General features: G+C 49.4%; 1 protein-coding gene across 2 annotated transcripts in view; it reads left to right on the forward strand.

The window, feature by feature from the left end:
- Positions 1-61: 61 nt before the first annotated feature.
- Positions 62-24524, forward strand: part of MARCHF4 (membrane associated ring-CH-type finger 4) — a 105339-nt gene continuing 80876 nt past the window's right edge. For both annotated transcript variants that reach the window (XM_064165593.1, XM_064165602.1), the window contains exons 1-2: positions 62-960; positions 1084-2358. In XM_064165593.1, the coding sequence (XP_064021663.1) occupies positions 1888-2358 (471 nt within the window). In that variant the 5' untranslated portion in view covers positions 62-960; positions 1084-1887. The remainder of the gene's footprint in view (positions 961-1083; positions 2359-24524) is intronic.

Below are 24524 nucleotides of genomic sequence, written 5' to 3' on the forward strand. Positions count from 1 at the left end.
CGCAGCGGCGGCCCAGCCCCTTCCCCCGCCCCTCCTCCCGTCCTCCCCGGCGTGGGCTCTTGCAGGCAACCGGCAGCCCGGGGCATCAAAGCTTGGGGAGGGCCCCATTTCTCCCTTCGATTCCCCCTTTCCCCCTTCCCCCCCTGCCTTTTTGCTTTTCGCTTGGGTTTTGGCGTGGGGTTTTTTTTGCAAGCGGGGGAGGGAGGAGAGCGCGGCCACGTTACACTCTCCCTTCCTGCAAATCCTCGCTTGCACCGCAAACGATCTGCCTTCCCCATTGCATCCAAGGGAGATAGCAACAGCAACATCATCACGGCAAGCCGGATGGGAGAGCAGAGAGGAGCCTGCTGCTGAGGGAGAAAGGCACACACGCACCCACCAGCTTGATGTTGCCGAAGCGGCAGGAACCGCACGAAAAATAAGCCATGCTGCCCCGTGTGTCTGGCGCATTGTGCTCCATCCGAGCCTTTTAGGAGGAAGAAGAGAATTATCTGCTCCCGTTTCTTTTTTCATTCCTACCAGTGAGAGTGCGACAGACTTGCTATGGTTGAATGTCAATGCCTGTGAGAGAGAACAACAGTGAGACGAGGAGGACAGAAGGGGAGGAAAATGAAGGTGGGGACGGTGGCGGAGAGAAAGAAGGAACCTAGTCCAATGCATCAAAAGGAGGTCCCTGCAATTGCTGATAGAGCCCTGGCCGCCTCGCCATCCACAATGGTCTGTACAAGCTGCCAATGCGTTTGATGACGTTCCTGTTTTGTGAAAGGAGGAAAGGAAACGTGACCATGTAAGATCCACGTTTCCCCGGTCAATTACACGAGAAGAATAGATCCTATTTCGATGGGGTTTTTTTGGTCCAGGATGGTAACTGCTTAGGGAATAACACAGCCGCCTTCCCTCACCGATTTCGCTTTGATGATTTTTTTTGGTGTGGTCCAGACAGCTGTTGGAATAGAGAAGGTCAGAATATATGAATATATATAAATATATATAAAAATATATCTTATATATATTATATATATAAATATATTTATCTCAGTACATCTGGGATTAAGTTCACTGAATGCTAATTATTTCTTTCAGGACTTTTAATATTTACAGTGAAATCTTTAAAAGGCAACGGGAAAATCTGAAGCCACCTGGGAGTACAGCGCTGGAAACAGGGTGTTTTCCCACAAACAATGTGAAGGTCTTTTTTTGGTTTTGTTTTTTTTTTTTTTTTTTTTTTTTTTTTTTGTCAAAGAGGCAATTTTGGTAATGACAAACGCTACAAATTTTGCATTTTGATAACCAGACCGGCTGCTATTTTGTCTGGGTGCACACCGAGTCTCGTGTGATCGGGTTTTATTTTTTAATTGAAACAAAAAAAATTAAAAATCGACGAAAAAGGAAAATTACTTGAGATGCCAAATACTGTCGAGAGAACCATATTCTCCTTCCTCCCCACACCCACCGGAGACGCGGACCCTTCTTTTTTACAGGCTTAGGAGTTGGGAGAGCCGACCAGGGCTTTCAGCCGAGCCCGACGCCCGCGCCCCCGGACCCGCGGGCGTGGGAAATTGATTTCCTCCTCCCGCTGATTTCTAAAGCAACTCGTGGAGGGGGGTTACGAGCCCCCCAGGAGCGCAGAGGCGGGGGCTTTGGGGGGTTTAGGTTTCGGGTTTGGATTCTTTCCAGTTGTCATCCTCGCCGGATTCCAGCGGGCTGTCGGGGATTTCAGCCCCTCGCTCCCCGGCTTTGCTTTTGTCTTTTCCTCGCCAGCCAGCGCAGCAACCCCCACCTCCCCCGCCGCCAGGCACTGAGGCGGCAGCGGAGCCCCCCGGCCGCCGGCCGCCCGGCTCCTGCCCTTTTCTTTCCGGCCCGTCCCCGCCTGCCAAGGAAAGGCACATGTTAATACCACCCGGCGCGGGCATTTTCTGCTACTGCTGCTGCGGGCTCCTCCGTCCAAGACAGATGTTGCGAAACCAAGGCCTCCTCAAGTGCCGCTGCCGCATGCTCTTCAATGACCTGAAGGTCTTCCTGCTGCGGAGACCCCCCGCCCCGCCGCCGCCCTCCCCGCCGCCGCCGCTCCCCATGCCCGGTGGAGCTGAGGCGGCGGCGGGCGGCCAGGGGGGGCCCGCACCGCCTGGGGGGCGCGGGCCCGGCTGGCGGGCGGCGGCGGGCGGCGGCGGAGCGGGCAGCCCGGGCGCCGAGGAGTGGGGCAGCCCTGCTGGGGAGCCGCCCGCCTCCCTGCCCAGCAGCACCTCCTCGGATGACTTCGGCAAGAACAAGGCTGAGGACCGCTATTCGCTGGGCAGCAGCGTCGACAGCGGCATCCGCACCCCGCTCTGCAGGATCTGCTTCCAGGGGCCCGAGCAGGTGAGCCCGCGGAGGGCGCCGGACGCCGGGGCGGGGGGGATAGCGACAGGCCGCGGCGGGGGCCCGCGTCGCCCGCTTGCGGCGGTGCGCCAGCCTCCGGGGGCCGGTGCTGCTGTCGCGGGGTGCTCCCCGATACCCGGAGCAGGACCTCAGACCCAGCGGGGCTCGCCCTCTGCCCAGGCTCTGGGGTCCGGGGTTTTGCGTCTCGGCGGTGTTTCCCGGGGAAATGCGGGGTGGAGGCCTGCGCTGCCCCTCTCTGCACCCCGACAGCCTTACCCCGGGTAAGGGCTCAGCTTTGGAGCCATGCATCTGTGGCGTGGCGGGGGACTCGTGGGCTCCTCCGATGAGCAGGGAGTGTCTCAGTGACGGGGACTTTTTGTCACCTCATGGGTACCCAGTTGTGATGATCCCAGGAGCAATGCAAAGGATGTGTTTAATATGCTACTTGCTTTTAAATATGCAACCTAAGTCTGTATAAACACATGGCAGCAGTCAGCGTCACCTCATCAGTACTTCCCAGGGGAAAACTAGCGGGAGCTCTGCAGGTTTGCCGCTGTTCCCATGCTCCCAGTTGCACTAGTTGGAGGAGGAAAACTGCTGGCTGTGACTGTACATGCTGAAGCTGCAGGCTCGAGGTGGTCCTTGATACAGACTGAGTTTAGGCTAGTGAAGTTTCCCTGCAACACACAGGAGAACGAAACAAATGCAACCTTACTAGAATGTAAGGTGCCACTCTTGGGCATTTTTCTGTTTGATGACAATTAAAAGCAGTGTTTTCAGGCTGGCAACTTCCATTCAGTGATGGAGCACTGGTACATAGCAACGTTTGTACCTAACGTGACACATCTGCAGGCAGCAAGGAAAGCTGCAGACCTCAGCTTGTGGGATCAAGCAGATAACCTTTTTTACTCAGGGTAGTCCTGTTACCTGTGATAAGAGAGCCTTGCACAGGAATGGGTCACGGGTTGGATTTGGCTGATGCTCATTGCCAGTTTAAGCACAGATCTTGGCACAGAACGTGACATGGTGAAATCTTGAGGAAAATGGTTTATTTCATGTCATCTTTCCTCTTCTTGGACCTGTGTACTCTCCTAAGGAAAGCCAGTGCTTATCTGAGTGGCCAAGCTCTGGCATGCATCCTGCCTGTCCCAAGCCTGCCCACATCTGTAAGGCAGTGCTTGTGCCTTTCCTTGTGTCGGTCCAAGGATGGTGGTGCTGGGGAGTGGGGAGCTGGGAAGTAGGTTCCTAGTCTCCTGTGGGAATTGCAGGGTCTGCCACCAACTCATCTGAATATCCACATATCCACAGCCTTGCTGGATGTGCCATACCAAGGGCCCTGTAGATTGGTGCTCAATGAACTGTAGCTTTCTCTAATGGTTTATGCAGTTGACTGATAGCTGCGAGACACAATTTTCACCATAGGCTTTTAGATGAGGGTGGTGAAAATCGTTCGTTTCTGGATATGCTCTATGCCATCCTCACTTGACTGTCTCCTCCCCATCACTTCTGAAAGTTGGAAGCCATGCAGCATACTCCCTGGGAATGTACATTATCCCACATTTCTAGTACTCTTCCCTGGCTTGCTATTCTGCCCCTGTACACGTGACGTAGCACCTGCAAGGCTGGCTTACGAGTCTGAGCAAGCAGAGCCTGAGCAGTATTAAAATAGAGGTAACTCACTCCCTTGGAGGACATTATAATTGGATGCTAATTTTCACACTGAAAACCTGTGCAAGTTGCATTGTGAAAGTGACTATTTGCTGACCATCTGCCAGCCCACCTGAGTGAGAAGCAGAGTAGATGTGGCTGGCATCTAACATGGTTTCACCAGGATTTCTCTTTTTTTGTTTCTCACAGTTTCTGACCAATATAATAAGACACTTAGGGCTGGATTCTGCCACTTGTCCTTCAGCTGTGTCTAATTCTGCCAATAGTTTTTTCTTCACCAGCACGGTCTGAGCAGTGTCTGAAACTCTTTGCCCTGCAGCAACTAGCAAAGCGCAAGTCATTATGGAAGCCCAAATCATGAGGTTCCAAAGCACAGCCAGACCCTGACACAGCCTCCTAGAAGTACAATTCTGAATAACTGAGAGCTGAATCAGTGCAGCTGATGTCAAGTCCTGCAGTTTGGCTTATTTGGCCCTTACTGCAATAAAACTTCAGTAGGGCTAAATCCCAAATTCTTTGTTCTTTTTTTATTATGGTTATTATTATTGGTTTAGTCTTTAATTCCCCTTCATTTTCCAACTCAACAGCTGAGCAAAGATACTTCATGGCTTGAACTCTCGCAACTGTAAATGTCATAAATGCACATTACCCCATACCACCCCTGCCAAGGTCATCAGGAACATTTATCCACTTGGAAACAAAATACAATTACTAGTTCTTTACTCTGAAGATTAATAACAATGACAGATATAAACAGTGGTTTATTTACCTATCAAAAACATCTGAAACTGCTGCAGCTGTGGGCAGATTTACAGGGCTCCATCACAGTACCAAGAACAAAAGCCTTCATGATAAATTGACTGCTAGGCGCTATAAGCTTATTTGCCCAGATAAAATGACAGTGAGTCTCCAAAAGATGTTTTAGTCCTGTTTTGATTAAAAAAAAAACCCAAGCAGAAACCCACCACAACAGTCAAAAAGGCTTCTTACTAATCTGGCTTCACAGCTAGGCTTTATTAAATATCTAATGCAAAAGAAGATGGGTAGGGATTTTCACTTCCAATTTATGATTGCCCAACGCTCATGATATGTCAGGTGACTGAATTGCTTGTATCTTAAGCTCCACATGTTTGTGGCTCTCTGGGTAAGCTGGTTCTTTGATGTAAAACTGTGCTGAGGTCCGTAGGAAAGGCCAAAGCTCATTATTGTGGAACTGTTCTGATTGTTGCATGTTACTCGGGAGAAACCAGAGATCAGGCAGAGAGTGGATTTGATGACCAGGTGATCACAGCATCTGGGCTCCCATTCGGAGGGCACAGAGAACAAGCTCTGCTCATGTCTGGCATTTGAGAGAGGCAGTTGCCTTTGTTGAAAAAGAGAGCTTAACATCATGAAAGCTGATGGGCTGAACTCCGTGCTTGCTAACAGCATTGCCTTTCAAGGACTTGCTTGGCATTTTCAAGGGTTTCACTGACTGAAACCTGCACCACTGTATCAGCTGAGACCCTGCCTGGAACGAAAAACAAAGCCCTGGGCAGGAAGTGAGAAAGAAACATGCTGGAGTATTTTTTCTGTTCTGGTTAATGCTCAGTGTTCACAGATTTTCATCTGGTTGATTTGGTTTCTGACAATGTTCTGCAAGAGAAAGAAACTAAGATGAGCTCTGTTCTTGCAAATGCTTCGCAGTAGTTGCTGTGGTTCCAGGCTGAAGGCGAGTCAGACAGAGTAGCAGGAAAAGACGCGGGGGAAAAGTTCTATCACGTCAACAGAAACTATGTGCCCATGTCACAAGAAGTTAGCAGTGCTGTAGAGCTTAGGATCTCAGAGGTGGTGCTAACTGTGCTGAAAATAAATAGGAAAGCGTTCTTAAATGAGATGGTTTGGAAATCCCTGTGTCTCAAGCATTGTTTGTTAGATTGTCAGAGTGTGCATACATCTTGTCTAACCTGTCAGTTCCTGTCTGTGCTTCTCTGTGTCTCTGTTCTGGGGAAAAAACGCTGTGAAGATGGAGATTTGAAGAGTCAGTGCAGATAGGATTGTTTGGCTAAGGAGGATCAGAAAGGCTGTGGACTCTTCTGTCTTCGGGCTGCTAGCTTGGACTTAGCTTGGTATTGAGTAGACATGTTTGAAAATAGGCTATGATTCCCATCCAAGTGCCCTCCAGACTTCAGCTCATGAATATGAGACAATGAAGACCTGTAAGGAAATTGGAAAGGAAGATAACTTATGATGGATATCAGGACATCATTAGGACATTCATCAGGAGAAGTGTGGCCAGCAGGGGAAGGGAGGTGATTCTTTGATGAGACCCCACCTGGAGTACTGCATCCAGTTCTGGAGCCCTTGGGACAAGAGGGCTGTGGAGATGCTGGAGCATGTCCAGAGCAGGGCCAGGAGGATGCTCAGAGGGCTGCAGCAGCTCTGCTGTGAGCACAGACTGAAAGAGTTGGGGCTGTTCAGTTTGGAGAAGAAGAGGCTCCCAGGTGACCTTCTGGTGGCCTTCCAGGATCTGAAGGGGGCCTCCAAAAAAGCTGGGGAGGGACTTCTTAGGCTGTCAGGGAGTGACAGGACTGGGGGGAGTGGAGCAAAGCTGGAGGTGGGGAGAGTCAGCCTGGCCTTGAGGAGGAAGTTGTTGAGCAGGAGAGTGGTGAGAGGCTGGAATGGGTTGCCCAGGGAGGTGGTTGAGGCCCCATGGCTGGAGGTGTTTGAGGCCAGGCTGGCTGAGGCTGTGGGCAGCCTGATGTGGGGTAGGCTGGGGTTGGAACGAGATGGTCCTTGTGGTCCCTTCCAACCCTGACCGACTCTGATTCCATGACGTGCATTTCGATGCATGAGGCGGTCAGATTGCGGAGCCTCTTGCTTCGGGGTGTTAGTAGAACAAAGAATGTGACTAAGTGGAACGAAGGACTGTAAAGTCTTGTGGTTGCTGGTGCAATTAATGATAACACTTCTGGAAGTGCAATTCATGCTTCAGGTCCAAAGCCAGTCTAGACATCAGGATAAGACTGTGGTGGAGCAGAGTCCTGGGGCTAGTCTCTAGCCTCAGGATAGGACTGTCGTGGAGCAGAGTCCTGGGGCTAGTCTCTAGCCTCAGGATAGGACTGTGATAGAGCAGAGTCCGGGGGCTAGTGTGTAGCCTCACAGCTCGCTTGCTCTCTGTACACGGCCAGTGACGTCCGCCTCCCGGCAGCTGCGCATCTGGTTTTGAAGCACATGCAACATAGTATCTTCACCATGTCCGCACCTACCATGCTCAGGACCTCTCCAAAGCTAGGGTGATTTATTCAGTCTGGATTAACATGCCATTCTTAAGAGCTCTCTGCAGGATCAGTGAATGGTTAGTACCATTGGATGTCTGGCTGTTAGCATGCGTTGCTTGAAGTAACTAGTGAGAATCTCAGGCTCATCCCTGTTACACATATAGGCACAGGCAAAAGCCTCCTGCCTGGTAGTGTCTGCAGAGAGTCTGTGCACTAATCCAGGAAATGCTGCCACTCTTTGTAGCACAGGTGACTGGAGGAAGTCTCTGAGATGCTTGATTTCTGACTGACAATGTTGTAAGAATGAGGAGGATTGGGTGTTTCTTTTCTGGAGTGAGAAAAAGAGGGGAAGAGGAGACTTGTGAGAGAATTCAGGGCTCGAGGGTGATAATGAGTGAGGGAAGAAGGCACAGCTGGGCATCTAGCATCAGAAGCACGTCTGAAGCCAAGGAGACTCAGACAGGGAAATGGTGGTGTTTGGTGGGGTCTGTCCAAACCAGCTACATCATCAGGACACTGTTTTCCAACTGTGAATCGTGTGACCATGGAGCAGGCTTCCTGTCTGTGTCCTTTTCACAGATGTGTGCCCACAGGATTAATTTACTTAGTGTTAGAAGGAAAATCAGTCATTGAAAAACATCCATTCCTGCTAAAACTGAAGACTAAGGGATGCCAGGCTGCCGCCTCTAAGATTTCAGTCTGTATACTGTGATTCATGACAGAAAGGAAGGCAAGATGATTCCTGTGGCATTCAGACCACCTCCCCATCCCAGAATCAAATCTGAACTGTGCAGGCAGAACGTTTTTGGCTTTGGGAAAAGCTCTGCTTGAGGCATCAACTGAGCGGAGCCCAGGATGTCATCTATTTTAGATTTGGATTCTGTGGCCACAGAGTTGATTGGCAGAGCTCCCATTAACTTGAGCAGCAGAAGGGTAGGCATCCAGTAGCAGGCACTTGACCCCTGTATTGCAGTAATGTTGTGCACACAGCAGGGTTTCCATAAATAATAGTGAAGGACACTAATCCCATTGACTTTTAATTGCTTCAGGAGACAGAGTTTTCACCTTTTGTGCCTGCTGAAGTTCTGATGCCTGACCCATTTATTTCAGTGCCACTAGCGAGCCCGAGGAGAAGTTTTTCTTTGCTTTCACTTCTCCTTATAAAAGGCTTGATGAAGAAACTTATCTGTGTTTGTGTCACCGTTTCTTAAATGCACATTTCAGGCCATGATTAGCAGTGGCTGGTGTCAGTTGGTGACAGAACAAGCAATGCAAACGCCTGTAGCTCCATTGTTTGCATCTGTAGAGTCACTGTTATTTCCAAAGGCAACACTTGCTCCTGGAAGGGCTCTGTTCATACAAAATTGAATTGCATTCAGGTTGTCTTTCAAGCAAAAATTCTTTCACAGCAAGGGCCTCCTCTGCAGCAGTCTTTTTGCTCACACTGGTGTTTTTCCACTCAACACTGGCCCAGGCCAGAAGTGAGAAATATGGTTGTGCCAAAAATCTGCAGTGCTGTGTGTCCTATGTTTCTGCTGCACATGTTCTCATCTCTCCTAGGACTGGAGTAAGATAATAAGACAGACAATAATCCCCATTGGTCCATGTCTGTAGCCAGTGCATCCCTTTTATTAGCTGATTGCTAAAGGAATAAAGCCATGCAGTATTGTTAGAGCTTGTGTTCATCAGCCTTTCTCTAAACCTATTGGCTGATTTCAGCCAGATTTGGCAGAGTGGAAGTCTGGAAGGCATTATGTTCCTACAAGTTTCATGAGAGCTAGCTGGATGAAGAAGAGGAAACCTAAAAATGTCCTAGAAACTTAGAGGTGTTGTGGGAGAGACAATAGCCCTAGCTCAGCTCTACACTGTAGGTGGAGTCTGTGCAGGGCAGATCTTGAAAGTGTATCCCATTGGGGAAAAAAAGGTGTGGGGAGGGAGGACCAGACTCAAAATAATACTCACAAAATACCTCCTTACCTTTATCTTCCTTCTTTTCCTATGTTAATCAATGTTACTTGGCTAGAATGGATTGCTTGCTGATGAAGACTTTCTTAGCTTCCCCCATACTTTCACACCTGACCTTTTATCCTTTTCAGATGTATCCCTGGTTACAGTAGAACAGATTATGTTGTTGGCAGTAGAGTGAGGAGTGATGACTTTCTTCTGGTGAGAAAAAGTCCAGCCAGAGCTGGAAATTTACATGGATAATAAATGGCTGTCCTTGTGCCCGCCTCTAGAGAGTGATAAGCTAAGGTAAAATGTTGGTGGGCAGACTGGCTCCAGTTACAGGGCCTGGATCCTGAAACTCTCATCCATCTTTTCTTCTGTCCTAACATGTCTTTTTCTTTACTCTCTCTGGTGGTTTTCTTTCACCTCCTCTTCCATCTCTTCTTGGCCAAAAAACAACTGACACCTCAGAGCTTGGTGCCACCCATCCTATCTGTCTCTGCACTACATCTTCTCCCATGGCCTATGTTCCATCTTACCCAAGCATGCACTGCTTGCAGCTTGGACACCGGTGTCATCACTCACAACAGCCAGCGAGTTTAACCTGCTTCCCTAGATGAGAGGGAGGGAAGCAGTGGTACAGAGTGGGATAGTGTTGAGAGAAAATACGCTTTCTGTGTTGTCTCCTGCACCTGATGCCTTGTGTTTGTTGGAGAAAATGAGGCTGTGCTTGGGGAAAGCTGTGTAAGCTCCCTGGAGGATGGAGTAGATGAGCCTTGAGCAGATTCCTGAGAAAGTTCTGTCTCCTGCAGAAGAGCTTTGTCAGGAGCTTCCACTGTGGTTGGAGAACAGGGCTTTCAGCCATACTTTTTACTGTGGAGGCACAGAGATTTTAGACCAGCAGGTCCACACAGAACTTTGCAGAACAGGAGAGAGAAAATGAACTCGATATTCTACCAGTTTGAAGGCCAAAGACTCCTACTGTCTTTGCAATGTGCCATTGTGTCCTGTCACTCTTAGCAGAAGTGATTGCCTGATTGTCAGTGTGTTTGCACATAAGATAAGGACATGAGGTCACCTTCCCCATGCAAAAAGTATGTGTCATGAGCTAAGAAATCCCTGTAAGAAGCACCTTGAAAGTTTGTAGTGCACTGAGCGCTTGGAGGTGTTTACCCTCACTGCTGCAGCCTCTCTGAAGTCATTCCCTGTGACTACCACTGTAACTTAGAATCATAGAATCATAGAATCAACCAGGTTGGAAGAGACCTCCAAGATCATCCAGTCCAACCTAGCACCCAGCCCTAACCAATCAACTGGACCATGGCACTAAGTGCCTCATCCAGTCTTTTCTTGAAGACCCCCAGGGACGGTGCCTCCACCACCTCCCTGGGCAGCCCATTCCAATGCCAATCACTCTCTCTGTGAAGAACTTCTTCCTAATATCCAGCCTATACCTACCCTGGCACAACTTGAGACTGTGTCCCCTTGTTCTATTGCTGGTTGCCTGGGAGAAGAGGCCACCCCCCACCTGGGTACTTCTGATACCCAGTGAGCTTAGCTTCTTCTGCTTAATTTGTGCACCTGGGCATCAGGTCACAAGCAGTCAATTAGTCCACCCACCCAGAATTGTGACAGAGACTGATCTAACCAGTAATTAAGGGTGATCATCTTTCTTACTGCAGCCTATTTCTTCTTGCCCTGCCCGTAGGGAGGACAGCAGAGTACTTTCACTGTGTCGTTTTTCCCAAGCAGTAAGTAATTTAAGGTATTATCCAGTAGCTGCATGCAAATAGAGTGCAGGTTCCTGCTTTGAGGGCTTCAAAAGTTCAAGTGACAACTAAAGCCATGATGCTCCCTGTGCTTCTTTAGGCCAGACAGTCCCAATTCTCCCTCTGCTCTTATGGCCTGTTTTCTCCACCTCTAATCGTCCTTGATGTTGCCTTCTGGGCTCTCACCAAACAGTCCATAGTTTGCCTTAAGTGTACTGTTTGAAGTTGGAAATAGCTCTCCAGCAGAGTCGCTGTCTGTGCTGAGTGGTGCAGAAATGGTTTGAATCCCCTTTCACAGATAACATATCCCATCCATTCCAGGGTGATGTTTGCCCTCTTTATTTATTTATTCATTCATTTATTTATGAAACAGCCGAGCAGTATTGATTGGTACTCAACTCATGATCCCACATAATCTCCATGTCCTTCAGAATGGCTTCCTAGCCAATCCTCCTCCATCCTGGCTCTGTGCAGTTGGCATTGCAGCCTTGGTGGAGGAGCTGTACTTGGTACAGTTGGAGCAAGTCCAGAGGAGGCCATGAAGATGCTCAGAGGGCTGGAGCACCTCTGCTGTGAGGACAGGCTACAAGAGTTGGGGCTCTTCAGCCTGGAGAAGAGAAGGCTTTGAGGAGACTTTCCAGTATCTGAGGGGGACCTACAGGAAGGCTGAGGAGGGACTACTGACAAGGTCTTGTAATGACAGGATGAGTAGGAATGGGTTTGAACTGGCAGAGGGGAGATTGAAACTGGATGTTAGGAGGAAGTTCTTTCCATTGAGGGTGGTTGGACACTGGCACAGGTTGCCCAGGGAGGCTGTGTCTGCTCCCTCCCTGGAGATGGTCAAGGCCAGGCTGGATGAGGCCCTGAGCAACCTGTTCCAGTGAGAGGTGTCCCTGCCTATGGCAGGGGCTTGGAACTGGATGGTCTTTGAGGTCCCTCCCAGCCTAAACCATTCTGTGATTCTATGGAATTGCATCCCTTTTTCCGCAGTCCTCTCCTCTGCAGTAGCAGCCCCTTTCAGGTGGGCCTGTGGATGCTGTAAGCATTAACTTTTTTGAACCTTGTGATTAATGACTTGAGCACTTTTGCCCTGACTCCTGAGGAGAGTGGGAGGAAGAGGCTGGAGTACCAACTGTGCTGCTCTTTAGGGATCCCTTGGCTGCCAGAGGTGAGACTTGCAGCTGGGGCTGCTCCTGTCACTGCTCACTTATGTGGAGGAGAATTGATCCCGGTTACTTCACGTGTCTGCTCTCTACCCCCAGTTAAAGCCACTCTCAGCAAGGCTGAATATGACCTTCTCCTGACAGATGCATGCCTCTTACTGGTCCTGTCTGAACTGTTTGCCCCATTGACCACTTCTCTCCTGGTTCTCCAGTCACGTTGATGGGGTGGCTCCCGTTTCCTCCTGAATCCCTAACAGGATCCCACCAGGCTCCTTTGCCCTTGTCCTTCCCGCCCAAACACTTCCTCCGTTGTGTCAGTCGGCCCTTAAGTCTGGCTCTGCAGGCTGGATTTGCTTCAGCCCAGCCCCAGGTCTCCTCTGTCTCCTGGACATCTGTTGCTGAGTGCTCTAGCATCTGCTTAGATGCTTTCTGCTATCCAGTATTTCCCTCAATGTCTTTTGTCTGCCCTCCTCTCGTGCTAGCACTGACACTTGGGCTATTAACTCTACCCTCAGCTTGAGCTTCTTTCCTCTTGCTCCCCGGCTGTGCTCAGATCTTCATTTACTTTCTTTTGGGTTGCACAGACACTCACTCACATGCTCATTTCTTGCTTTCATTTCTGTGATCTCTTGGTCTCCACCTTCCCAGCACAGGCATTGCCCTGCTTCACTTGAGTCAAAACCAAGATGTGGAGATCACTTCTTTGGCTTTTGAAGGAAGTGGTTTCCCTGAGGACTTCCAGATAAACTTGCCTCATCAGTGTTCCCTGTCCTTAGATAGATATACCTTGTATAGTTTTTCACTCCAACTCACAGTCTCTTGGAAAGCCAAGAAGCCCTGCGGATGAGTCTGATAAAGATAAAACCTGCAGCAGTGGCATTCAGGAGTGCTGCTGACACTTCCCCCACATCACATCAGCACCTACTCTGGCAGTTTCACGCAGGCTCAAGGGACGGTTCGCACTTCTGTAAGCACAGGACCATGGGCGAAGCCTGTCCCTTCACACATCTCAGCACTTTCAGTTGTGTCAGGTAATCTTCTCAGCCTGCCTGATACCTTGCATGGCTTTGCTCTGTCTGATGAATGAATTGCTTTCCCTTTCCTCTTCTCCTTGTTAAGCACACTTGGACCTTTCAGGATTAAAGGTGCTGGAGAAGCACAAGCAGATGATGATCCCATCCCAGGTGATATTAAAGGAACATTAAGGTGAATCAGATGAGCATTCAAGAAAAGTAGGTAATAATGAAATATTATATCAGAAAGAAATAGCAGTTAAGCAATTAAAGAGAGGGTTTGCACAAGAGGCAGAGGTAAAGTTATGGGTGCTTCTGGCCTCCAGACCATTAATTTTAATACTGTGGTAACCTTTAGAGGATGTCAGTATGTCAAGTATTCACAAAGAAGAGAAGCAAATGCATCTCTTGCCCCCGAGAGTTCACATTTTAGGACATAAAAAAGGCAGCATTTCCTTAACACTGCAGAAAGGTGAGCTCTTAAGACATTTAAGGCCAGAGGGGGTTATTGGGCTAGTCTACTCTGAACTTCTCTGTAATAGCAGAAATGAGTTTCCTCAATGAAATTCTCACTTGAAAGTTAATAGCTATGCAGGGACTGGAGGAGAAATAGCCCATCTTGATTTTAAACTCTCCAACAATGGGAAATTATTGCAGTGCCCAAGGAGAAAATCTGGGGAAACAGAAAACTGAAGCTGTCTTTGCATACTAACTTTTGTCTTTTCTGTCACAGAAAGGACTGTGTGCTGTGCATGTCCTTAGAAACCAGCTTCAGAAGCCCTTGGGCTGGCTGGCTGAGAAGACAGCCCGCATGTAAAAAGTTCTGTGGTGGAAGGCGGTTTTATTCCGCATCAGATTAAAGGAAAGAAACTCTGCCTGGGAAAACACCTGTGGGATTCAGCTAGATGGGAAAAACCAGCTGGTGGCCTCCTCTGACGTGTGAGAGTAGAAGTGCTGTCAGCTACATTTGACCCATGTTTGGAAGCTTTTCTTTGTAGGCAGGATAGCTACATCATTTCTGAGGGAAACATTTCTGCAGCTCCCACAGCCTGCAGAGAGGACTCCTATGTACAACCCAGTTTGCTAAGCTGCCATGACCTGGCCTAGCTGCCACCATTATTCTCTTTCCCAGTCCTTGTGTATTTCTTGCCCTCCTTGCTGACATGCAGAAATCTGCAGGAGCAACCCTGGCCTTACCATCCTGCAGCTACTCAAGAGATTCTCCTCGCACCTTTTTCTTGGTGCGGCCAGACGAGAGCAGCGTCTCTTTGGCGGCGTGCTCAGGCGTGTGGTGCCAGTGCCAGGTGAGGTGCCAGTACTGAGTGTTTGAGTTCACACCAAGCAAACCACACAATCACAGACTAATCTAGGATGCAGGGAGCACCGGAGGTTGTTTTATCCAGCTGCTGCCTCGAGCAGATCCAGCTAGGTCAGCTGAGAGCTGGATGTCACCCAGGACAGTTATTCCACTTACTTTTCTGGACCCTTGGTCCAATATTTGACCTCCTCGTGGTAAAAATGTGCATTTTTTCCTGATTTCCAATCAGAGTTTCTTCTGTGCCAGACTGCCTCTTGTCTTAGAATCTTAGGACCACTCACCTTTGAGAAGAGTCTGGCTCTCTTTGCTGTACCTTTCCATGAGGTGGCTGAAGACAGCAGTAAGGTCTGCCCTTAGCCTTTGCAGTGGTTTTAGGTGGAGCTGTGGAAAAGCTAGGATAGAATTGTCTGCTCTGGCTCCCCGGGCTGAGATTTCCTAATGGCAGTTTGTTAAACACTAAGGGAAAGTAGCTGCCCAGACATAGACTGAAGAATGAGAATAAACATCTCTGATAATAGCAAAGGCTCAGGTATTTCTGTTTGTCATCTCCAAGGCATTTCTCCATCCAGTAATCACAAAACCTCCAGGAGGTGATACTGTTTTGGATCTGGGTTGTAGAAATGCATGATTGTTTCTGCTAAAAGAACAGGAGGATAAGCAAAAAGAGATCTGTAACCAAGGTGCCCAACTATGCAAAAACATACTGTGAGAAAGTAGGGATCTCTAAAAATAAGCAATATAGCAGAAATTTATTATGGGTTGTGTACTGACTACAAAAACAGTAATTAATCTCTTTATAACAAACAAAAGCTTTCTGGAACCTCACAATTACTCTCCCTTCTGCAGGCTATTTTTGCTTTCTACCTTCAATTAATTTATCTGGAAAGCTGTTCAAAACCTGTCCCAAGATGTAGTTTAATAAAAATGAAGGATACTCTTCTTTCTAGCCTGCTTGCCTGGACATCAGTAATTATCCAGGTAAGCTGTTTATAGTCCACAAGATACACTCTGACATTTAAACTTCATTGCCAAATTCAACCATCTTTGATAAATAAAGACTTCATAATTCTTAAGCTTTTATGATGCCCTGGATGGAAACTGACATAAGAGGTCCACCCCACCAGACATCAAAAAAGCCACCTTACTCCCAGGTATATTTGGGGAGGAACCTACACTTTGCTTGGCTCTGAGAACTTAAGGTTTTGCTGTTGTGTTTCTTCTCCCTTCTGTAAGGAAAAAAATAAGGGGGGACAAGAAAAAGATCCGTCTGCCAGCAGAAGCTGAGCCTAGCAAGATGGAATGCAGCATTAGACTTTTTCAGCATTGCAAAAGTTTTAGAGTCTTCTCTGCTGATTCCAGTCCCGGAGCTGTTATTTCAATGGGCTTCTTTCAAGGTCACTTGGAAACAGCTAAGTCACACCTAGCCAAATGATGGTGTTTGCCCTTCAGGCAGCAGAGGCATGGAGGAGGTTCATGGAGTGTTCATTCGGTAGTGTCACTACTCCATGTGTCACTCGGTTGCTGTAACGGCAGACCAGCTGGAGTGCAGACCCTGTGACTGTAGACTGGTTAAGTGAGCACGAACTCAGCAGTAATTCTGCACAACTTAGTAAGAGGAGGAGCTGAAGCACGTCTCTGCCATGTGTCTGTCAGTGCCAAAGCAAACTAAGCTGCTGGGAAACTTCAGGAGTTGTTATTGTTGTGGTAAGCCAAGAGGGGTGCAGGGAAGGCTACAAGCTTGTGGATTTGCCCGAGTAGTCTGAGAGGCTCTACAGCAGAAATCATTTGCAAACACCAAGTGTACAAACGATTGTGTGCATGTAACTGAGCTGTCCTCTGTGTGTCTGGGAGGGTCAGAAACCTACAGCACAAATCCTGCAGTCTCCTCTGAAGCTGGCAGCAGGTTTGCTACCATAGCATGGCTCCATTTTCTGTTTGGGTTGGATCCAGTTATTTTTCTGTGTAATGGATGTGAGGAGGCCACTGAGATCGGGTTTCTCTGATGAAATAGAAAGTGCTGGGGGATGATCTTGGGAGAGAAGAAGCTGTAAAACACGTGCTCTGCTTCCCTGATCAGCACTGGGTTGTGTTGCACCTAATGGAGCCTTGCTTCTTCATTGCTGCAGGTGATCCCACTGCCATAAAGAAAGAGCCCAGTAGCGTTCACTTGCTCCTTGCTTCTGCCTTTCTCCGCTTGTGTGTCTCCTTCCACAGGTTTTATAATTTCCTCCCTCTCCAGGTGATGTCTCTCCCACGGGGCATAATCATCTGCCCCTAAGCACTTCGACTGGAGCAAAGCTACCAGGCCCCCAGGCTGCAGGGGAGATTTTCGTGTTCTCTAGCTACCTCCTGAGCGTTCCCAGGTTTTCAGCATTCTTTGCGTGTTGGCCTGACGAGGCTGTTTGATCTGTTGTATTGCAGGGGCAAGCAGTGGTGCTTAGGCACCAGAGAGTATGTTCTCTCTGTGTCCTGAAAAATAAGGGAAAATTTGCTCAGCTGGAAGTGAAACAACCTGGAGTCCAAAACTCACTTCCACTGACAGCTGCTTTGCATTTTCATTGACTTACCAGCCCTTGGTGCTGGCCGAGGTCTCCGGCCTAGGTAAATGCCCCTAAGGCACTTAGGCTATTTGCATGCTGGAGACCCTGATGAGTCAAAGTGAGGGTGTACAAGCACGTGGATATTGGGAAAGCATCCAGATCTCTGCTATTCGGCCTGCCTTAACCATGCCTGGGACAGATATGCACCCCCTGAGTCCTGACAGAGTTTTGGGTGTAATGAGTGGACTGCAGGGTGAGTAGTAGCCCTTGCCATGATTTATAGCCTGTCAGAGGGGAGGAAGGGATTTTTGCCATGTATTTCTCTACCTGTAAATGTGTATGGCATAACTGCTGGGGCAGAGATGCACTCATGTGTCTGTCTTTAGTCTGTTTCCTTCTACGTTGCCCTGAGCCGCGTTTCTTCCCTCTCGAAACGTGCACAGCAGCATTTCCAGTGAAGTGCTCCACTCTGGCATGCACACCCTCTGGGGCTTTCATGAAGTGGTTGGAGGACCACGGAGGCGAGAGCCCTGGCTTCTCGCTGGCTCCGCGCCTGGCCGCTCTGCCTTTGGAGGATCAGCATGCTTCGCCAGCAGCCAGCACCCCGCGCCGCCGCAGCGCGCACCCATCCCGGCGCTCGCCGCTCGGCAGGAGCTGGCTGTGCGCGGGGGAAGGCAGATGCCTTGTGCCTGAGCCAAATTGGATAAAGGAGATTAAATGGTCACTTGTGGGTCAGCGTCTCCTGCAGAGGGCAGCTTGGTGCCGTGGTGCACATCTGGGCTGCTAGGCAGATGCAGCAAAGTTTCAGGCGGCTGCAAGGCACTTTCCTGGAGACCTCTGCTGAGCTGTACAGCAGGGTTGGAGACAGAGCGCACTAACCAAGAGCTCCCCCGGCCTGGGATGTTCCCGTGTGGACACTGGCCTGCTCTTTACTGTTGCTGGTACATCTGCACTCAAAGATCAGCACTTTGGCTGTTCCTCCTGTTGGGTGTGCATGGCATGTGCAGCACAGCCTCCTGATGCGCAGTGCTTCACGGCGGGGCTGAGACCTCTGCGTCTGCCCACTGTGGGGTGGGCAGCTATGAGGTACACTGGGTCATGAAAGCAGCCTGACCTGAAAGGATCACAGAATCATAGGATGGATTAGGTTGGAAGGTACCTTAAAGATCATCTACGGCAACCTCCCTGCCATGGCCAGGGACACCTCTCAACTAGACTTGGCTGCTCAAGGCCTCATCCAGCCTGGCCTTGAACACTCCTGAGGAAGGAGGCATCCACAACCTCCCAGGACACCTCTCCTTTCTGCAGAGCCAGGGTTTGCCTTTCTGCCAGAGGAAAGGAAATAGACTGAAGGCTGTGGGGAACTGAGCAACAAAGAGGCCTCTCAGATGAGAGCTACCCTATGGATCAGTGTTATAAACCCTACATTTTAGAGTCAAGGTGGCAGCTCAGTCACTGAGTAACAAATCCTGACCCTGGCTGGGAGGGCTACTTACTGGCTCTAAGAGTATTTGGAGTAGATCCCGATGGTGACAGCTTGACTAGAGGAGTTTCCTCTTCCAGTCCAAGTGGATGCCGGAGGATCAGCAGCAATCCAAGGATCTCAGCCTCCCTCCAGAGCTTTGTAAGCAGGCTGCGACTGGGGGCGCATCGCTGAGGTGGCAGGCAGCTCCGGGTCGCAGACGCCTCGATGTGAGCGTTGCGATGTAGGTGTCTGCATGTGGACTGGGTGTCTAGGCAGTGAAAAGCAAGAGCCTGACTCATGCCCACACAATGATTTCTTAGTGGAAAACATCTCAAGGTAGGTAATCGTGCCCCCAGTCAATACAGCCAGTGAAGCTGGAGAGCTAGACACCTACATTTGCTCAGCTGACTCACTCTGGGGGCTCTGCCGTCAGCATTGCCTAGACCTCCATCGATTACGCTGGAGCACAGGTAGCCAGAGCTCATGCAGCCGCTGCTCCTGGGCGTAGGCTGTCTCGGCCTGGATTCACCTGCGGTGACGTGAGCGGCCTTTTCCTGCCGCTCTAAAGCAGGACTGGAAACCTCTGCTTCCTCCTAGGGAAGTCGTAAGGCATCCTTGCTTGGCTGCAGAGCACCTAAACCTCTTCCGAGCCGGGCGCTGTGCACACGCTGAGCGCTTGCAGCCGTTCGGAAGTGCGCGCACCGCACCGAGGAGTAGTGAACAGATGGCAGAGGCTGCCAAGCGAGGCCACGCCGAAGCGCGGAGCACAGGCGAGTGCTGGAGGCAGTCTGACATTGCCCTAGCGAGACAGACGCCAGCGGGATTTGGTGCAGACAGAGGCGAGGTGGGGCCGGGGGCCGAGGTGCCTTTCCTTGGCAGAGGCCTCCTTCTGTCGGGCAGTCCCGGCCGTGCGCAGGCAGCAGGTGCTGCTCCTTGCTGGCCTGGCTGGCAGATCGCAGGGTAGCCATGGTGCAGCGCAGCTCCAGTGGACGAGGCAGGAAAAGAGGGACTGCTTATGATGAGCCGAGGTGTGGGAGAAGAGATTTTAAACATACCCTTAAAGTCACTGGGTTGCACCGGCACTGGGCTGAGCTGAACTGACAACTGCTCGTTACTGAGAGAAAAATGATTAACTAAAATCAAATAATGACTGTCGTACCTCTAATTAAAATGGATGATCTACAGCCAGATAGAAGGCTACAGTCTTGGCACAGGGGACACGCAGCATGTGCTGGGCAGCCTGGAGTCTTGCATGTCTTTTACAGAAACTGAGTTCAAAAGTTGTCCAAAAGCCAAACTCTGTTTTAATTAACTGAAGCCCAGAGTCACAGAACGGTTTAGGTTGGAAGGGACCTCAAAGCTCAGCCGGTTCCAAACCCCCACCATAGGCAGAGACACCTCCCACGGAAACAGGTCACTTAAGGCCTCATCCAGCCTGGTCCTGAACACCTCCAGGGAGGCAGCATAAAGCTGTTCTGAAAGCCCAGGCAGAAACTGCACCAAAACGTGGCTCTCCTGGCAAAACACTGAATGTCCAGTTGATGCTGCTAGCAGCAAGACTCCTCCAGCTTCAGAGGAGTCACTGTTTCTCCTTTTCCAGTATCCAGCTGGAATTTGCAGTGGTGGAAACACTCCTGTTGGGAGAGGAGAACACTGGCAGAGAGCACTCCACACAGAAACAGTGAAAGTGAGCAATTCCTGGGGACTGATCTAGCCAATACGTGACAGGCACTGCTGAGAACTCCTGATACCTGTCAGAGATATTACAACTGTTGGTGTCGTAAGAATGTCTGAAGTGTTTGTTGGGGTTTAGGTGGTGTGAGTTGTAAGGAAAGCCCTTGTGCTCGGAGGGGTTACACACTTCAGTACAGTGTACTGAGAGCAGTTCTCCTTCTCTGTGCGTGCCACAAGGGAACAGTAAGCAAAAGGCAAATGGTTGTTGCTGGCCTTAGGGGTAATTTGGGTAATTGTCTTCTTTTTGTCAGGGACTTCAGTGACCTCTCTGAAGTGTGTCTGAAATCTGAGCTGGTGTTGACGCTCTCGCTCTCATCATTTGGGTGAAAACGGTTCCACCAGGCTTCTTGGGCATCAAAGGTGGGGGGAAGTCTGGCTACCAGCTCAGTCACCAATCTTAATCAGGTCGTTTCCAGTGTCTGTTTTGGGAGGGAGAGCTCCCCAGGCCTTGGCTCTGAATTTTGAGCTGCTGCACGTACTCAGCAGATGGAGATTTCTGCGGGAAGAAGGTAGTCAGCGTCTCTGGAAACAACACATGTATTTTTTGAGGAAAAGTTGGCTTCGTTGCCCTTTATGTTACTGTTAACTTCCCACAGGTGTGCTGAAAATTCCACATTCTTTGCCTATTTCTGTTTGCAAAGCACTTCAAGTACAGCTCAACACTGGTGTGGGACATGCTCTTCCCTAAGATGGTGGTGGCCTCCTGTTCACCCCCGTTCCCTTTTTCTCTCACCTCTTTTCAATTACTTTAAAGTTCCCTTGAGCCCTTGCTTAGCTGGTTCACCCTGGCCTCAAAATAGTAACAGCCTTAATCCAGGGGACCTCTTTAATCCTAGGCTCAGAGTGGGAGGCATGAGTGATAGCTCTGAGCAGCAAACCCATTTATGCAAAATGTTTTGCTCTCTGAGCAGCATCGTTGAAGAAGGATGAGATTAGAAGGATATCGCTGGCAAAGTGACTAAGAGATTTATCTTATTCATAGGCCTGGCTTCTACTGAAGGAATTTACATTATTGGGATTTCTCAAACTCTGAGCTGACTGAATTTATCCTTCTTCCAGCAGAGGCACAGACATCGAAGGCTTCTTGTTTCCTTTCTAGTTCTTACCTTCCAGCACATTGCTCTCATTGCCTTCTCTGTGGCTTTTCCACTCGTGTTTTCAAATGCCAGGAATACCACAGCCTCCTCTAAGTCCCTAAGAGACTATAAGAAGCACTTTGGTGTCAAGACATGTTCCTTAGCATCCAGCCTAGTTTTTCTTTTGGTAATTAATTTCTTCCTGATTTGTGTAGTTAATACTGCTGGGGAGGATTAAGAGGGATGCATCTCCCTCTGACGCTGACATGTCTGGATATTTATAATAAAGAAGAGTTAGACCTTGAAACTTCTAGGTCAGAGATCCTCTTCAGAGAGAGAGATGGGCCAGGTTGTATTATGGGGATAGACATCTCTGTGCTTTGGTCCTGAGAAGACCCTTGGGAGGACAGGCCTGTGTGAGCCCTCACCCAGCCCAAGTCAAGGATGCCCGCACGAGACCCCCAGCACACAGTGCTGAGGGAAGTCCTAGAGTGCCTTTGTTCCACTAGCACTGTGCATTCAGACAGACTGCTTGGGAAATGATACTTGCAGCCTGCACTTCTGCTAATGAAGACTGACACTGTGCTAGGGGCTTTGAGAAGGTGACAGGGCTAGGCTGGATGAGGAGTGGGGCTGGCACAAGTGAGTTACCCTGGGCAAAGAAAGGCTACGTGGAACACAACATGCTATGCTGGAAGGCAGAACATCTGTGGTGAGTAAAAGTCAGGCTAAAGTGAATTCAGAAGCTGTGTCTTCCCATCAGAGTATCTCCCTGCTCAGCAGCTGAGCCAGGAGCAGCAGGGACATTGCCAAGGGGGCAGAAAACCAAAGGTGTCACTGAAGTTGAGGGCAAGGACATGAGTGCTATTGAAAGAACTGTAGAAAGGCTTGAGGTGGAATGGACCATAAAGTTCATCTGGTTCCAATCCCCTGCCGTGGGCAGGAACACCTCCCACTAGACCAGGTAGCTCAAAGCCTCATCCAGCCTGCTCTTAAACGCTTCCAGGCACAAGGCGTCCACAGTGTCTCTGGCCAATCTGTTTCAGTCTCACCACCCTCGCAGTAAAGATCTTCTTCCTAATGTCTCATCTAAAGCTACTCTGCTCTAGTTTAAAGCCACTGCCCCTTGTCCTGTCGCCACATGCCCTTAGAAGAAATCCTTCTCCAGCTTTCCTGTAGCCCCCCTGCCTTCAGGTGCTGGAAGACTGCTCTAAAGTCTCCACAGAGGCTTTTCTTCTGCAGGCTGAACAGACCTAATTCCCTCAGCCTGTCCTCACAGGAGAGGTGCTCCAGCTCTCTGATGATCTTTGTGGCCCTCCTCTTGACCCTCTCCAACAAATCCATGCCCTTCTTGTGTTGGGGGCTCCAGAGCTGGGCACAGTACTCTAGGTGGGGTCTCTCCTGGAGTACTGAAGCAGGCACAGGCTCATCTACAGACCTTTCCTCAGTGTAAGGATCACTTTCCTGTCTCTTGGTTGTGTATATTCATGAGCAAGCTGAGCCACTCTAAGCTCATGCAGCAGCAGTGAGCAGCAGCCTCATCTCTGCATTTCCATTCTTGAGCTCTAGCACCAGTGACCATGCAGCTAGGGTCTTGTTCCCACAAGAATTAGCATTATATATGGATATTAACTTCTACAGCTGCCAAGTTTGTTGCTTGGAAATGCATCTGATCACTTTGTCACCAACACAGCACTGGTGAAGGGGCAGGGTAGCACTCCTGGGAGGGCAAGTGTAAGGGGGAGACGGCAGCACAGACTTAAGCATAAACTGTGCCTGGAATTGCATCCTGATGCTGAACCAACAGTTCAGCAACTCCTTTATAGCAGCAATGAAGTATAAGGCATTTGAAGATATACTGCATCAATTTCAAGGGGATTATTCTGAATTCAGCTCAGTGAGATGAGGCATACTTTGGGCTCAGCTTTTTTAAGAAAACAAGCTTCTTGCCTGACCTTACATCTGGGTATCTGTCCCAGGAGGAAGTCTTTTCTAGCTCTCTAAAAGGATGAAGAAGAGCTAGGCATAGAGCCATGCCATTTTCATTCTCATGTGCTTTGCATTTTTGTCCCCAGTGATACTGAAGTCCTTTGGAGATCAGGGAGGCAATGTCTTCTGGCCAACCTGGCAAGAAGGGCTATATTAAGGCTGTATGGGATTTCTTTCTTGGTACCCAAGTATTTCCCAGTACAGAAGTGTGGTTGACAGTGCAGGCTAGTCCAGTGGGAGGTGCTGAAGTGGTGAAGGGGCAGAATAACATCACGTGTGAGGAGAAGTAATGGGACTTGGGCTCATTCAGTCTGGCCACAAAAAGACAAAAGGGGAAACCTGATGCCTTATGCCACTTAAAGTCAGATTATAGAAACCACAGAGCCAGAATGGCACAGAAAGTGCAAGGTACGGTGGCACAAATTGCAGTAAGGGATATACAGAAACAAACTGTTGCAGTGGGAGAGATGCAGTGCTGAGATGAGGACCTGGAGATACTGTAGGATCTCAGTCCTTAGAGATCTTTGTGGTTCAGCTAGCAAAGCCCTGAGCAACCCTGAAACTAGTCCTGATTTGAGCAGGAGGTTGTACTACAGAAATCCAGACACCTTTCCTAATCTAAATTCTTTGTCCCTATGCAAAACACAGGCCAAGGGGATTGAGAAGTAGATGAAGTGTCACTGTTCATAGGATTTAGACTTTTTGGTCTGGAGAAGAGGCAGAGGGAAAAGGTTTTACATATGTAGAGATGTGCACCCACCCAGTGCATGCCTTCAGACACCAATGTGCCTGCAGCCACCTCAGTGGTGTCCCAGCTTCTGTCGTACTCACCCAGGAGACAGCTGAGCTGGCCCAGCATGAGAACCTGCCCTAATGAGCACTCCAAAGCCATGGCCTGTTGAACCGGTGGCAGCAGTCGGTGCACCACTGGTGCACCAAAGGTGCCTGTGCCCAGCTTCCCACTCATGTTGGAAGGGTTGCTACTGCTATCTTTTGCCTGCTGCACTTTCAAGATCAAATTAATGTAGAACCAGTGAAAACTGGAGCTGGAAAGGGCTGGATAGACCTGCTGTATGCCCACCACCTGCCTTACCTCTACCTGTAACATGGCTCCTGTCCTATCTCCTGCATAACCCTCACTTTCCCACATCATCCTGCTTTTCCACATACTATGCCCCAAAGCTGATTCCACACCACTCACTTTTCTCTTGTTTCCAAGCACAG

Source organism: Pogoniulus pusillus, chromosome 2 (assembly GCF_015220805.1).
Source record: "Pogoniulus pusillus isolate bPogPus1 chromosome 2, bPogPus1.pri, whole genome shotgun sequence".
Taxonomy (NCBI): domain Eukaryota; kingdom Metazoa; phylum Chordata; class Aves; order Piciformes; family Lybiidae; genus Pogoniulus; species Pogoniulus pusillus.